This window comes from Pygoscelis adeliae, unplaced genomic scaffold (genome assembly GCF_000699105.1).
Source record: "Pygoscelis adeliae isolate BGI_AS28 unplaced genomic scaffold, ASM69910v1 Scaffold75, whole genome shotgun sequence".
NCBI lineage: Eukaryota > Metazoa > Chordata > Aves > Sphenisciformes > Spheniscidae > Pygoscelis > Pygoscelis adeliae.
The window spans coordinates 1,866,298-1,881,975 of record NW_008824772.1 but is presented as its reverse complement, the minus strand read 5'-3'; the positions used below and the strand labels follow the sequence as shown (position 1 = coordinate 1,881,975).

Below are 15,678 nucleotides of genomic sequence, written 5' to 3'. Positions count from 1 at the left end.
CCACCAGGAGGATTTAAAAAATTTTTAATCCAAACATCATACTTCAGAAAGAACTTGTTTTGGAAGCATGCACAGGTACATCTACACTAGCAGAAGGCATGATATCTAACAGCAACAGGAAGGATAGGAACAGCAGGGAAAGAATCTTTCAACCTACATGATCTGCATGAGAATATGAAAGAAAGTCAGGAAACAATTAATGGATGAACTGCGTTTCTGCTTGTCTTTGTGAACATAAAAATACTTCTCTGTTTACGTTTTGAAATATTTTAATCACTAACAAAAAAATCAGTAAAATGGAAAATCCAATAAAAATTTTCCTTTTGCTGTATTGCTTACAGTTCTCATCTATTTTGATCTGAAATGGAGTACTGATGTATTTTTCTCTTTAACTAAATCCCCATTAGGATACAAAACTTACATTCATAAAACTTGATTTATGATTTCTGAAACAAATAATTTTCCCACTGAACTCCTAACAGGAATGCAAAATCATTTAAAAAGAAAGTGCAATACATTTAACCATTGAAGATGTCTTTTCTAGTGCAGTAAAAACTGCTAGCAGTGTACTAGAGAAAAAGAACTTTCACGTGTAGATTTCAAAGGATCAAGAAGCACCTGCATGATTTATTTTAGTTTAAAATATGTTGAAGTACTGCCTGTATCAAAACCTTCTGAACATCAAATATTCCACTTAACTGGGAAAAAACCATTGTTTCATAGATCAAGTTTAGTCAAAAATAATTACCAACCTGCTTACATATTGGGTGGAAAAAAAGCCTGCCTATTTATCTTAAAATCACCTCCTGAGTGAGTGACTCTGGATTTTTTAATATTAATTCCCAGACCTCTAACAGCAAGCAGAACATAATTGTTCTGCCAGTCCAGTAGAGCAGTAAGACAAACCCATCTTTAGAACAACCATTTCCTCAAGAGTTTGAAAGGAAAGATACAAAAATCATGCACAGAGGAGACTGACTATAAGTTATTAAAGCAGAGGTAAATAGAGCAAAAAGAGTATCAGTTACATGTCCTTCACAACCAGGCTTTTTGTGAAAATCAAACTTTCAACTCATTTTCTGGAAACAGAAGGTAGAAAATGATGTATGAAGCAATGGCAGAATTAGGGTATCAACAACTTCAGGCTGACCATCACATCCTGCTTTTTTTTTGAATGATCGCCCACAGACTGTAAAGCACGTGATTGAGTATAAACATGGAGTATAAAAAAAAGAGTATAAAAGATTCCCTGCATCTTTTAAAAGATTACTTGACACTACTGTGGCATTTATAACGTGGAGAAACTAAAAATACTCAAACATGGACTCTTTTTTTTTTTTTTTTTTTTTTTTTACAAGCATGAAAGAAGAACACAGGAAACAAAGAGCAGCGATAATTAATACTTAAAGCATCAGCTGACAATACATTAGAGAAAGGGCACTACATTTTAAAGGACTAAAATGTGTCCTTAGAAGTGCCTTGTTTGCAAGATGTAACCCCTTTTAAAGACACTGGCTAATATCTTAACATTCACTGTAATCTGTTTTGTATGAAATTCTGTTAAGGTATCCAGCTGTGGCTTATTTTCTCCATAATACTGAATGGAAAATTGTATTTCAAGAAATCTAGTAAAATATCTTTATTTTTCCTAAATTAACAATACCATTGATTTCATTTAAATACTATTTCTCCTCCACTATGAGAACAATTACATAAGAACAGTCTTTTATAAGAAAAAACAGTCTTTAGCTACTTTCCTGTGAAAAATGTAGAAGTATTTTTATAATTTCAGATACAACTTTTCAGGTAAAAAAAACAGGGCACAATGCCCTCACCAACAAGGGTTTGATTATTCCTAATATTTTGAGATACATTAGTATCTCAAGACCAACCAGTAACAGGAAATTGTGTTAAATCTACAAAGCAGATCACTTGAAGACAGGCATTTCTTGCTGTTTTGACTTTGTTTACACCTATAGAAGTGTTCACATACAACATTTTCTGCATTTCTAGTTAATAGATATGGTGAATACCAATGAAAGTCTTAGCTTCAAAGGCAGACCCTCAAACCAGTACCAGTATCTAACCGCCAAATACCATCTAAGCAGGTGATAGTACACCAAACTAGTGCCCTAGACACCATGTGATCACAAAGAGAGTTAAACTACTTTTCAGTAACTTTTACAAGAAACTGGAGAGATCTCATTTCCTCACATTCACATGCTTTAGGCACAGTAAAATTAAGCCAGAGGCCCTGGGTTTTTTCCCCTTTTTATATATCCGTAAAATTGATGGATTAATTACATGGTCTTTAGACATCTACTTACAAAACAGCAAGCAATGGTCTTATCTAAAGAAAAAATAATTTTAATATGGCATCAGCAGCTTACAGGATGTAGTAAAAACACATTCAATACAACATTATTGTCAGAAAATAGTAAATGATTAGTTTACTTACATAATGATTCTTCTGTTCAGGAACCAATATTTTCGTCTATGCCTGTCATATCCAATAGGTTCATGTCGAATGTATGGTTTATTTTTTTGGATTTCAGCAACGCAGTCAGTTACTCCAGGCACCTTATGTGCTACGCAGACCTCACACTGCCATTCATCTTCTGGTACCTCTTCAAGAGGTGGTTTCACACACTCCAAATGGTACACAGCTGAACAAGTTTCACAGCAAAGCAAATCCCCAAGTTTGTGACAAACCCTACAATGATCATCATACTGAATAACACCTTCTGACATTAACTCTTCACGTGCAATGTTTGTTGTAAGAAACTGATCCACTAAGAACTGCAGAACTTTGATTTTATTCTCTACTGGTCCATAAGGATAGTCCTCTGTCTCTTGGTAAGGAAGAACATGATGGTATTCCTTGTCACTCTCACAATATACCCGCAGAACCTCTGGCCACGTCATTCCATCTATGAAATACAAAGTGGAATTAACGCTATCTTTGAGGTCAGCAGGTCCAAAGGTAGTATTTGAAGTGTCTTCTTCACGTAAAACTGCTTTTAAAAGCACTATATGCATCTCTGCCATAAGTGTGCACTGCTCTTGACTTACCAGAGCAGCACAGAAGTCCTCAAAACGAAAAGGAGAGAGGCGTAAAACAGTGCCAAAGTTCCTCAGTACCTCATAGATGGCAATAACATTCATTATATGCTCACTAGGCACCATTAAGTCCTCTGAGGATTTAGGAAACTCCAAGGGTGGGATATCTTTTTCTTCCAATATTGGAGAACGAGGACGATGCACTCTTTGTCTTCTCCTACCTGGAATAAAAAACAATAATAAGAATTTTGCCATTCACAGATCAACATGTTTAAACATCTATCATCAATGACTGTGTCAAACTTCCTGAACTATTGCAAATTAAGGATTCACATCTTCAGTTACATAAATGTGATAATTCAGCTAATAATCTTATTTTCATACTGTTAATTAAAGTACAAAATACACAAGATATTTTATATATATAGTTTTGCTTTAGACACTTAGAGCAGTTGCATTTCCCATATAATACACATCTATTGAATCTTTAAAATGATGTCTAGAATTTTAATTGTTTAAATTAAAGAGACATTTCCCTCAGTGAAAATATTAATTTAGAATTTTTCTCATTTTTATTCAGTATGACTAATTTATAATTTCTTCTTGGAATTTTAGCTTTAAACGCAAAGAATCAAGCTTCAAACAACAGATATTTTGTGTTAAAATACTGCAAGCTATTTTCCTATCCAGCAATAGTATACAGGAAAGATCATTTCAAGCAGATGACTTAGGACATCAGTTTCAACCAAATTAAAATACAAAAAGAGAACCTAAATCACTTTGTCCACTGCTTTCTGACTAGACTATTTCTCCTGGATACCTACAAGCCAGAAACAAAAGTTAAATGTGATGGTTTATGAAAATGCTTCCCGAACTCCCAATTTAAAAAAAAAAAAAAAAACAAACCACAACAACAAAAAACCCAAACCAAAACCACCCCCATGCTTCAATAAAACAGGAGAGAGAACATGAGAAGGAGGTAGAATTATGGAAGGACAAAGCCTAACACAAAAAGCTAATCTGAAGAGCTGTTTCACTACCTAAAAGACAAGACACTGAATTAATTATGCTCCCAGATGCTAATTCAGATGAGATGCTACACTTTCTTCCCTTCAATTCCACTATCCTTGATGCCAAGCAGAAGGAAAAAGAGGAAAGTTTCTGTAGGTGGCACTACTAGACATGAAATATTTCAATCTTCTATCAAAGTAACGAAAAAGTATCCAGCTACCTGCAACTATTTTGCAGCTATCAGTTAAAGTATGAGGATGTACTCATTGAACCTACTTCCTTTTTTTTTTTTTAAGAAAAAAAGAAGTTCAGAAAATCTCATAAACTAATCATAAAACCATCATCTTGGTTTAAAACCAAGAACTGAGATGAAAACTGTTTTTAGGTCTTCTGGTCAGCATACTGATTCTGGTCAACAACTAAATTTCGTAATTATCAATTCTACACAGAGAAGTGGTTGGCAGGATGCATTTTATTCACAGAGAAAATCCAAAGAAAAAATGAAGTTGTCCATAACGGCAATTTCATCTGCACACTTTAATAAAAAGTGATATATATTATGCATTGTGTAACCTGAGACTGAAGAGTGACACAACCAATATTCTGGAATTTTAAACTTCACATTAATAATTTCTCGATCAAATTCTGTGACTAACAGACACACACACACCCCCCCCCAATTGGTTCAAAAATTAAGAGATAAAGTATGTTCCAGTCATCTTGGATGTTACCATTAAGAGGAAATGGTTCTCTGTGGCATTTGCTCAACCCACCCTACTCCCTCCAATACCCCCATAAATACAGGCAATAAGTTGAGTGGGGAGGAAAAAAAAAAAACAAACCAAAAATCCCCCGACCTGCTAAGGCAGGCAGATAGCCAAAGACAGATTCTGCTGAATCTGAAAACACCACCATTAAACTTCAGTGCATTGAAGAGGGGAAAAAAAAAAAAGTTACCAAAAAGAAAAGCTAGCCTTAAGAAACATCTTGATGCATAATAGACAGTTTGCCAAATGATTCCAGAAGAAAAATAAATCAATCATTGAGCTAGTATGGCAAGATGACACCAAATACATCTCTCCCTCTCAAACTTTAAAAAAATGAAATCTTAGGCAACAAATTAGACACTCTGAAACAATATAGAAGATGAATTGCCAGATGTTTCCATTACAGAAGTAATGGATCAACATCATCTGAGTATAAAAATAAATTTCCAAGTTTAGTTAAGTTTGAGTTCTGACTGTGGAAAATGAAAGAATGCTTGTATGACTGTCTTCCAATACGCTTCTGCACAGATCAGTGGAAAATGTTTAATCATGGCAAACACACAAAAACACAGGAGTTTCACAGCCAGGCACAAAGCAAGCGTTCTTACAGCCAAGGAATATCTAGATTAAACCCAACTTTTCTATCATGATCCAAAATCATGTATGCATAAGCCAGAGTTGGTTTAATTAAAAGACCCCAAAGGAAAACACACACGTGCACAGTCACAGATTAAATTACTTCAGGGTCCTGAAGCGTCCATCAACATTGCAGGGTGATGTAGGACCAGTCATGCAGGTGGTCATGCAAGACAACAACAATGCAGAACAGATACCCTGAAATCACTAATGGTCTTCACTGAGTCCAAATATCACAAAAAACTGGCAGAGCTATAAACCAGGATTCTTTTCAGTGTTTGCAATTGTAGCAGAAAAATGTGTCTGTCACACAGTAAAGCCATAAAAGAAACAGCCCTTCAAGAAAGAAAGCAGCAAGAACGATAACCCTGGTTTACCTAAATTAATCAGAAGTGACAAACCCCCCCAGTAATTTCGAGCAAAGATAAACTAGAATGAAGGAGCACTGTGGAAAGAAGCAAAGACTCCTCCTTTCCTATCATTTGTTGAGATTTTATACTCCAAGAACAAAATCATAACTGTCCTATGCATTATTTTTATCCTTCATTGAAAAAAACCAAAACAGACTCCCCATATACCATCTTTGTTGATGTCTCTTTCACAAGACAGAAACACTGGTATATTTGTTACATCAAACTAACAGACAAGCAAAAAAAAGAACCTTAAAACAAGGCATTCCTAATATTTTCTGAAAAAGTTTCAGAAGTTCTCTAACACTTCCTCTTAAAAATGGAGCATATTGGTACAATTAGAGGTCTAGAATAAATGCGTTACCAGACACAAAGTATGTCACAATACCATAATAAAGAATTCTACTTTGGTGCAAGTAAAATGTAACCACGTGGTTGCATTACTCACACCACTCTTCATCTTCTACTTAAATCAATTTACATATTTTCATGTTTGCTTTGGTATAAAGCACAGAAATTTCAGAAGTAATTGTAAAACTAATAGTTTAGACAATAAGGAAAAACATATTGCATTATAAAATGCATGCTTCATTTGTCTACTACTTTGTGTTACGCCTCACGGTATGCAGCACAATTACTATATCCTACCACTCAACACTCCCAATCCATACTGTAAATCACACACCACATCTCAAGGGCTCAAATCATTTGTCTTTTCGGACACTGAACTGCTTTGAACAATCCTGCACTGCATATAATCTGGTTTCCAGAGCTAAAAAAGGGAAGTATTAAAATATGCAGAATATTTTAGAAAGAAATGGTACCCAGACGTATTTTTCTTGAATGGCTTGGTGGCATAATATTTCAAATCTTTCTATGGTGTTGGTTTCTTTTTCTTTCCAATTTCACTTTCAGTTTGTTATTGATATTTGCTGTACCTCGGTTGAACAGAACTTGAAGCCTAGAACTCTAAAGAATCAAAGTGTGATTTGGAAATTCAGAAATTCCAAACAATTTGTGCTTAAACATATTACTCTTTGATGCATAAACTACAATCTCAAGAAACACTCCAGATACCTTTAAAAAACAAAAGAAAACAAAACAAACCCCAAACCCCAAGTAGTCTAATCTCCAGTGAAAAAGACGGACGTTCTCTGCCAAGGTGCTCATAAATCTTGAAGCATTCTAAGTGGCTGCTGAACTTAAATTAAAAGTGTAGGCCAATGGAATATGATATAATGATGTCAAAGTGCTACAGTCTCTGTTTTGAGCTGAAATTTTTTGCATTCTGCTCGTTGGGTGGATAACCCACTCCCTTGCCACTAGCTCAGACGGCTGAAGAAAGGCAGTTTTGAACTCCAGATAAGAACTCTAGGCTTGTTTGCAATTCTCATAGTAACAATTTCTTCATTGCTAATTATCTGCAGTGTTCCAACATCCCATACAGCTCACACTACTCAGAAGCAGCTTCAACTTCTGTGAAGGTTTTTGAAGATCACAGTTCATGTTTACCCAAATGTTCTTCATATACACAAAAAAATCCCTCAAATTTTGAAAAATGTTTTCCTACAATAAACACATCCAACTTTTCAAGCTCTTCACTTTCAAGGAAAATCTTCTCTTTTCCACAAGGCAAATTGTCCAATGCTTGAATTTGACATTCACTGGCAGACAAAGAAAACCCCAAAACACCACAACAAAACACTTTGGTCTCTTCAAACATTTGTTTGTGCAAATTATTTTAGTTACTTTTTATTATTTTAGAGATTCTAGGATTTGACAACACTTCTTTTTTTTTTACTTGTTGTCATTTGTCATGGATTTTGCCGTCCACAGGAATTTTGAGTACTATCTGTGAGAAAAAGTGTTAATTGAAATTTAATTAAATGGATCAAAAAAAATCAATTTAATGACCTCAATTTAAATATTTGAGAGCAGTGCAAGCTTGTGTAGACTATACAATTGATGATTACACAATAACAAACTTATTTTGATTTGGGACACTATATATGTGCATTACATTAATATATATTTAAAATAATATATGGAAGTGAAATAGTATAACAAATTCAATGTAATGACCACACTGAGCAGTCAACAGAATTACACTGTTGCTCTCTTTTCTTAACTTTATATTACTACATCACCTACTGCCATTAATATTTTTCAATTTATCTTGGTATATTTAAATAACTTTGGATAAATCATTTTTATGATTTGCCCTGAGTAATTTCCCATTTGTGGAAATCTCTTCTCATAGCAACAGTTTTTTTTGTTTTAAATAGAAAATGCAATGTGTACTACTTTGTCTAAAACAAAAACCATCAAGAGGATTCCGGAGCAGGTGTACTAGCAGAAGTTACTTCTCCTTTAAGCACCACCACCACCTGACCGACTAGACTTTAAACTGAAGCTAGATGTATCTACTCTCAATTAAATAAAGTCAATGTACTCACACTGAAGTTTCCCCAAATGGACTCAAGTTTTATTACATGTAAATCGTATACTTCTAAGATCGTTTCTGCGTATTAGCCAAATCCCTGAATCAAATTCCACCTTCAAGTTTGAGCCAGTACAAAGAGAGAAAATGTCCACTTCTATGCCATTCAAATTCCATAGCTTTATTTGGAAGGATAAATTGATCTCCCAATAGCCTCCTGCTGCCACGATTGGACTATTTACAGGATCCAGATCATCTTGAGTGTCTCAGCATTATACTTCTATCTAGCATACGCTTCTTTTAAATCACATTCCTTCACTAGTTGTCTCCAAAAGTGATGAAGTAGTCTGCAATGGTTGCCTCTCCCTATTTTGAATTCTCTAGTTGAAGAGCTGCCTGTAATTAAGATTAAAGAGTAAACAATTTTATTCACATGGCACATTTAATTATAGATACTGATAATTATAGTCTACACTTACCATAATCTATTAAAATAATTTATATTACAAATATTTAAGCAAAACACACTAATGATATTTAAAATAAAATGAAGTTACTGAACTGAAGTAACAGGCTGAGCACCCAAAACCAGAATTTACTGAAGCACTTAAAAAAACCCAAACCCTTGCTTTATGTTTTTTTAATTTCTATCTATTCAACTTTTTTGGTTTAAATGCTGACCCTTTCAAAATTTAGAAATGAAGGCGGGTCTTCATTTCTAGCCATTTCTTGATTAGAAAGCTCACAACTGGTCTCATTTCTCTTCTCTAAAAACTTTCCCTTCCTCATAATTTCTCAGCACTTGGGCACCAAGACTCCAGCTTAGAGTTCCTGTTCACAGTTGCAGTGGAGAGGATAAACTTGATAGAGAATAAGGGAGAGAAAAGACAGACTGATGAGATACTTCAGTAATCTCACAGGAGCAGGGGGGGGAATATAGAACAAACCCCCCACAGACACACTCCACAAAATTGACCCCAGCAAGTGAAAAGTCTTTCAATTCGCCCCCAATAAGAGATTAATTTTTGGCTTCAAGTTCCACAAGTCATAGAATCATAGAATAGTTTGGGTTGGAAGGGACCTCTAAAGGTCATCTAGTCCAACCCCCCTGCCGTGGGCAGGGACATCTTCAACTAGATCAGGTTGCTCAGAGCCCCGTCCAAGTCAAGTCAAACTACACTACTCTTACATGAAAGTCCATCTTTAGTAAAATAGAACTGGGTTGGTTTTGTTTTCCAGATCATGAGTCACTACAGAAACTTCTCAACATAAAGACCAACTGGCAGTTATATGATGTCCTGGAAGCAGGAGTACTCCTTAGAGAAGATGCCCTCTCCTACGTTTTCCTTCCTCCTGGAAATTTTGGCTTTTGACTACCCTCCTAAACTCAGCACTTAGGTGATAAGATAAAAATAAGACTATCCTATTTTTGTTTGGTTTTAATAAACATATAAGAATCAGACATTTGCTGTCCCATATTACTACCTGGCACAAGCAACACACAAGTTCTTGTTAGATATCACTGAGAAAACTATAAACAGTTGATGAAAATTTCTTTTCTTTTTTTTCCACAGCAGAATGCATAAACTGGATACAGCTACGTTTGTCACAGCAATATCCAAACTGGTTCCTTAATTAAAAGTCAACCTCTTGAGAGAGCATTTGCTCAGCTTACAGCAAAGAAGAAAAAGCAGTAAAATTACTCAGTTTAACATAAAATAAGAATATATTATGAAAAGCAGTACCAAAATAGAAAAATCTAAATCTTTTTCTTGGGATGGGCCAAAATTAAAGGCTTTGACTTAGACAAAACACTTTTTTCCCTTTCAAAAATACCATCATGACAATCAACATGTTTCTAATCCTTACAAGTCAAGTAATCTCTTCCAGAAAAAATTTCTGAAAGAATAAGATGCATTTGTAACTACTTGTAAGTGCAGCTCCAATTTGAATATTGCTCCACAACATTCGTACCTAACCCAAATTTATTTATTTTGCCTGGAAAAAGAAAAAAAAAAGCCACAAACCAGAATAAACTTAAAATCTGAACCAACATTAAAAATGAGACATTCCAAGCACCACAAAAGCTTTGGAAGTTGAAACACAAATGAAAAAATAACCAGTTACTAGACTAGATCCTGAGAGCATCTTCCTGAGAGCACTCATACCGCAGAAATTCTCAACATGTGCTCTTAAGTTTGACTACTGCCTTGTGTTGTACAAAACTAGGTCTTCGTGTTCTTTAAAAACTGTTTTAAAACTTTTGGCTGTTTATTTTTTTTCAGTTTGTACATCTGTCAGGAGTACACTTCTAAATCAAACTAGGGTCCTCTACTGATTTTACATTAAGAATTTACTTTCTCAGCATTATGGCCATCACTACACTCTCAGTAGGAGCCAGGAATACAACCCCCTATATTCTAAGGCATCATTTTAACATTTGGATAACTAATGCAAGACAACTAGCAGATGAGATCCCACATTGTCATTCTGAGAAGTACTCAGAGTCACAGCCCTTTTGTGCCTAGAACCCGGGGGGGGGAGTAGCACTAACATAACAATTTTCAGGAACATGCTAACAGACAATTTCTTAGGTGGGACACACTCAGGATAAGTTGTAACTGATTTCAGAAGTTAGTGACCTCCGAGAGCGGGCCCCAATCTACTACAATCCACATTTATTCACCTTACACCTGTTCTATGCAATACAATGGTCAGCTATGGAATTTTACTGCAGACCTACCAAAAAAATTTGCACAATAAACTCATCTGCAGTACATCAAATTATTCTACCTTTTACAACATACATACTTCGATAATGGTACGGTATTCGCTGGACAGAGCTACTTAGAAAGATGACCGAAGTGACAAATGCTCTCTTCAGACAAACTGCAAATTTGCACGTCAATGCAACAGAATCAGCCACAGATTTACTCGTTTGGCCTTCTACACGATTTCTTTGCTAGGACTCAACTTCTACATTTTTCATGAATGGCATGATGAACTAGTGATAGTTCCTCTAGAGTACAAGTCAAAGTTCAGATTACTAAATGGTAAAATAAGAGCATGCCAGATTTAATTTAGAGAACAGGGTACCCTAGGTAAGATGTTTGGGAGGCTGGTAATCTTCTCACATGACAGGCAAAAGAGGCTGCGTATCTTACCATCATATCTCAATGTCTCCACTTAAACAATTCTTCAAGAGCATGAAAATGTGTTAAGATATAAAATTACTACAGACACACAAAATGCAGCACCTCATTTCCAGTTAAATTCTTTCACTCTGAAGATAAAAGCACACTGGTGAAGTAACTGGTTAACAGAAGTGATGGTCAATCACCGTAAATGCTCAGACTAGCAAAACCCATCTGAAAATTTTATTTAATATATTTTAAGACAAATCTTTTGGCTCAACTCCACTGTTGTGCATTTGCTTGTTAGACAGACTGATGATTATTATCTCAGCCAAAATCTAGATCTATATCTCTTCCTAAAGTTAGTTTTCCAAGTTTCTGATAAAGAAAATCAAGAAACAGAAAAAATAAAGGACTTCTAGGCATCTTGATTAAATCCTTCTTTTAAAATTCTGCAACATATGGAAAATATTTGATATCTATAATCCAATTGTGACAAGCTTGAAGCAGAACTTACAGTGGACAGGTAATGGCAAAAATGTTTAGTGATACAAGATATATAGGATACCTATCCTAAAAGTACATCTACCTTCTGGGGATACAAAGGGATAAGAGAGAAGGGACATTACACACACACACAAAAAAAATCCCTCTACCAAAAGTCCATCCAGCAGAAGAAAAAGCAATGATAAATGTCATATTCATTCACACAATGAGCTTTTACTGTACCATTATTAAGCATTATATCAAAGGCATTTTACCATTCCTAAGATTTTGCTTCTTTAAATACTTTAATAATAATACAGTAGAAAAGTATTCTACATCCAAGTTCAAGATATATTGTAAACTCCCCAGCAGAGCACAAAAATTGAGCCTTTCTTGGCTAGAGACATTGCACTGTGATCTTTTAATTCAATGTTCAATGTAAGTTTGAAAAAACTGTAAAACGTCTGTCACCCATTTAAGTGGGATGTGATTTATGTGTAAAATCTTGGTTGGTAGGAGAGTTCGATTGAGATTGCAATTTTTCAGTACCCTGCTCTCAAAAAATAAACTCTTCAGCCCCTAAGACTACATCCTGGAACTGGTAATAATTCAGGCTGCATATGATTGAGGGAAGATAAGTAGAGAACAATCGTTCATCATCTCTTCTAGCAGAAAAAAAACCTAGTGGGCACCACACAATTCTGTCAGGGGCCAGTTTAAAACAATGGAGACACTCCTTCAAGCCCTCCAGTTAACCACAGGAACTTTGTCACTGTATATTACAATTTGTCTGGTTTGAAAACAAATATATGAAAGAAAAAAAAATGTATCTAAACATAGCTAAAGACCAATTCTGGCTCAGCATGCACCTGAGTCAAAGAGCACTGGAGCCCATGAAGGAACTCTGAAGACACATCACTATATGCTTACCCTATTCTCTCTACACTGGCTGCTGTCAGATAAAGAGATATGAGGTTAGGTGAATCTTTTCCTTGCCTACTAATGCTGTTCTAATGTCAAGTATCTCTTCCTGGATTATGATAAGACTAAGATTTCAATTAGTGCCACCACTGTATAGCAGTGGTCACAACATAGATATTTGTTCAGCAGAAACAAGACACAGACTGAGCTGATCGAATGAAAAGTTTGTACTTTCTTTGCAAAAGGGCAACAGCATGTCTGGGAGAGCGGGAAGGAGGGAGGGAGACCTTTAGGCAAATACTGAACTAATGAGAACTGCCAGTAAATTGCCAAAATAACAACGTAGATGTTCTAACTATCAAACACTCAGTATAAAAAAAAAAAGCACATAAGGATGAAAATGCTTACACTTAAACTTATCTTTAAAAAGTTACCTGAAGTTACCTTGACCAAGTGAGAAATAAACATATAAATTATCAAAATGGTTTCTGATACACCTAAATACCACATAAAACCTGTCTACGCTTGCACAACAATGCCTACAGAGGTATCTTGTTATTTGCCAAAACACTTAAGTACATTTCAAAAATTGAATACACCCATACTCTGTAGAACTCATTTTAAACCTGGATGCTCATGTAAAAAATGTTTTCCTGACCTAGCCAATTAAAATCATAAAAATGTTCTTTCTCTGACAAAAGCACCCCCCAAAAAAGCAATAAAAATTAAAGTTACTGCAACTAAGCAGAAAATGAAGAAGCAGAAAATAAAGAGTTAAAAGTCAAGAGAGTACTTCACTTTTTTTCTTCTGTGAAGCCAGACCTCAATCTTTAAAGTAATAAATAGCCAAAAATTTCCATTCGATCGCAGGACATCCCTGCAACAGGTAAACTAACACCTCAAAAAAATTATCTCTAAATTAAATTCATTTAGTAATGTATGTACTTATTTTGATTCATTTAGGTTCCTGAGCATATGGATATAGATTTTAAAAAAAAATATAGACAGACATACAGAGTTTTTTAAAGGACTATTATGAAGCCACATAATGAGCTGATACCATTAACTCACCAAAATAAAAACAAATTACACATTTAGTAGCCAGTACTTCCCCCTTTTAAAAAGTCATCAGCTTACTCCTCAAAACTACACTCCTTTTTTATTAAGATGCAATGCATTTAAACCAACAACCTGTTCCTCCCCCCTTCCAAATTGGCCAATACTTGTACAACAGCAGTGTTTGTTGTCCTGTAGCTCAATTCAGAAACACTCCTAGGTTATCCCTAAGTTTAACTACTCTCCTGGTTCAGAGACTTAGGGAAAAAAAAAAAAATCCTAAGCTTGAACTCCATTCTGGAATGAATTCAAATAAATCCAAAGTGCTTAAGTTTAGATAAAAGAATTTTTGAAGCTTGAAACCCACATGTTTAATGAACTAATTAAGGACAAACAGAAGTACAGGCCTTAAAAATTTGAGCCCAAATTTGCCACTAGAGGTTAAAAAAGATAATCACAATGATGTTTAACGAGTTTTAACCCCAACATGAGTTTTAAAGGTTGCCATATCTTAAGATAAATGCAGTATTTAAAACCAAGACTTTTGACTCAACCTCCACCTTTTAATCTTTGTGTTTAACTAAAACTAGGTTTACACCCTTGCAATGAGGCCCTGTGCACTTTTCCCCAAACTATAACAATGCAATCTCCATTTTGAACAATGCACCTCATTTCCCTCCTTGGAAAGCTAGATTTGTCTTAAAGCCAGTAAATGCTGGATCCAGTTATACCTCTGATTTCAAGAGCCTGAAAATTTTCAGTGTTTATGGCTGGTTTTTTTTTTTTTAGGCCACTTCAAGTTGCATGTGCTTCCTTTCCTTTTAACATCAAGTTGTATCTGCAAGCACAAGCCATCCTTTCCTGTATATATTTGAAAGGACCTCTTTGCAAGGCATGCATCTCGTTTCCCTTGTTTTTAAATAGTAAGTGAATGCTCCATACACTTTTGACATTGTTTGCAACATGTTCTGGTATATCATGCATTTCTGCAGTCACCAGAATCTCCATGCATATTTGCAAAGCATCCCCTTGTTACAGCATGTACTGCCCTCCCTCCCTCCCTCCTCTCAGTGCATGTGTTCGTAAGCATCTTCTAGTGTTCCCTGCATCCGTGGGGTTGCCAGTCGTTAATTTGCATACCCCTCTCTCCCCGAGTGCTTGCAGGCATCCCTTACATACACGCATGGGAGGAAGAATGCGTGCGGACTGTATTTGCAAACCTAGAGGGAGCATGTGGGGTGCCCTCGACTTGTTTTAGTTCATCCCACTGACTCTCTACCTGGGGTGCTGCTGTAGGTGCTGTGGCTCCTGAAGCTGCTCTCAGTGCAATAACTGGCATCGTCTTCATCCTCCATCTCTTCAGGGTAGTCAGAGTCGTCGTCGTCCTCCTCCTCCATTATCTCCTCCTCCTCTTCCTCCTCGGAGTCCTGGTTATCCTCGGGGTCTCCCTCCTCTTCCTCCTCGGACACCATGCTCTCCTCCTCCTCTTCACTCTCATGATCATCGTACACCACTTTGCTGATGCTCCTCCTGGACGAGGCAGCCCTGCCTTGGCTGTTGCAGCTGCCTCATCCGCCTCCTCTCCTCCGCCCCCCCCCCCTGCCCCTCCAGCCCCAGCCCTGCCCCTCCCCTTCCCGCTGCTGCCTCCCCCCCCAGGGGTGCTGCTGCTGCCGCTGCCTCCCTTCCTCTTGCTGCCCCCCCTGGGGGAGGCGGTGGCGGGGGAAGAGGCCTGGGCAGCCCCTGCTCCCTTCTGCTTG

General features: G+C 36.3%; 1 protein-coding gene across 1 annotated transcript in view; it reads right to left on the bottom strand.

Annotated features, from left to right (window-relative positions):
* Positions 1-15,678, bottom strand: part of BPTF (bromodomain PHD finger transcription factor) — a 60,837-nt gene that overhangs the window by 41,174 nt on the left and 3,985 nt on the right. The window contains exons 2-3 of the mRNA XM_009323778.1: positions 15,201-15,466; positions 2,459-3,281 (exon numbers count right to left, since the gene is read on the bottom strand). Of these exons, the coding sequence (XP_009322053.1) occupies positions 2,459-3,281; positions 15,201-15,466 (1,089 nt within the window). The remainder of the gene's footprint in view (positions 1-2,458; positions 3,282-15,200; positions 15,467-15,678) is intronic.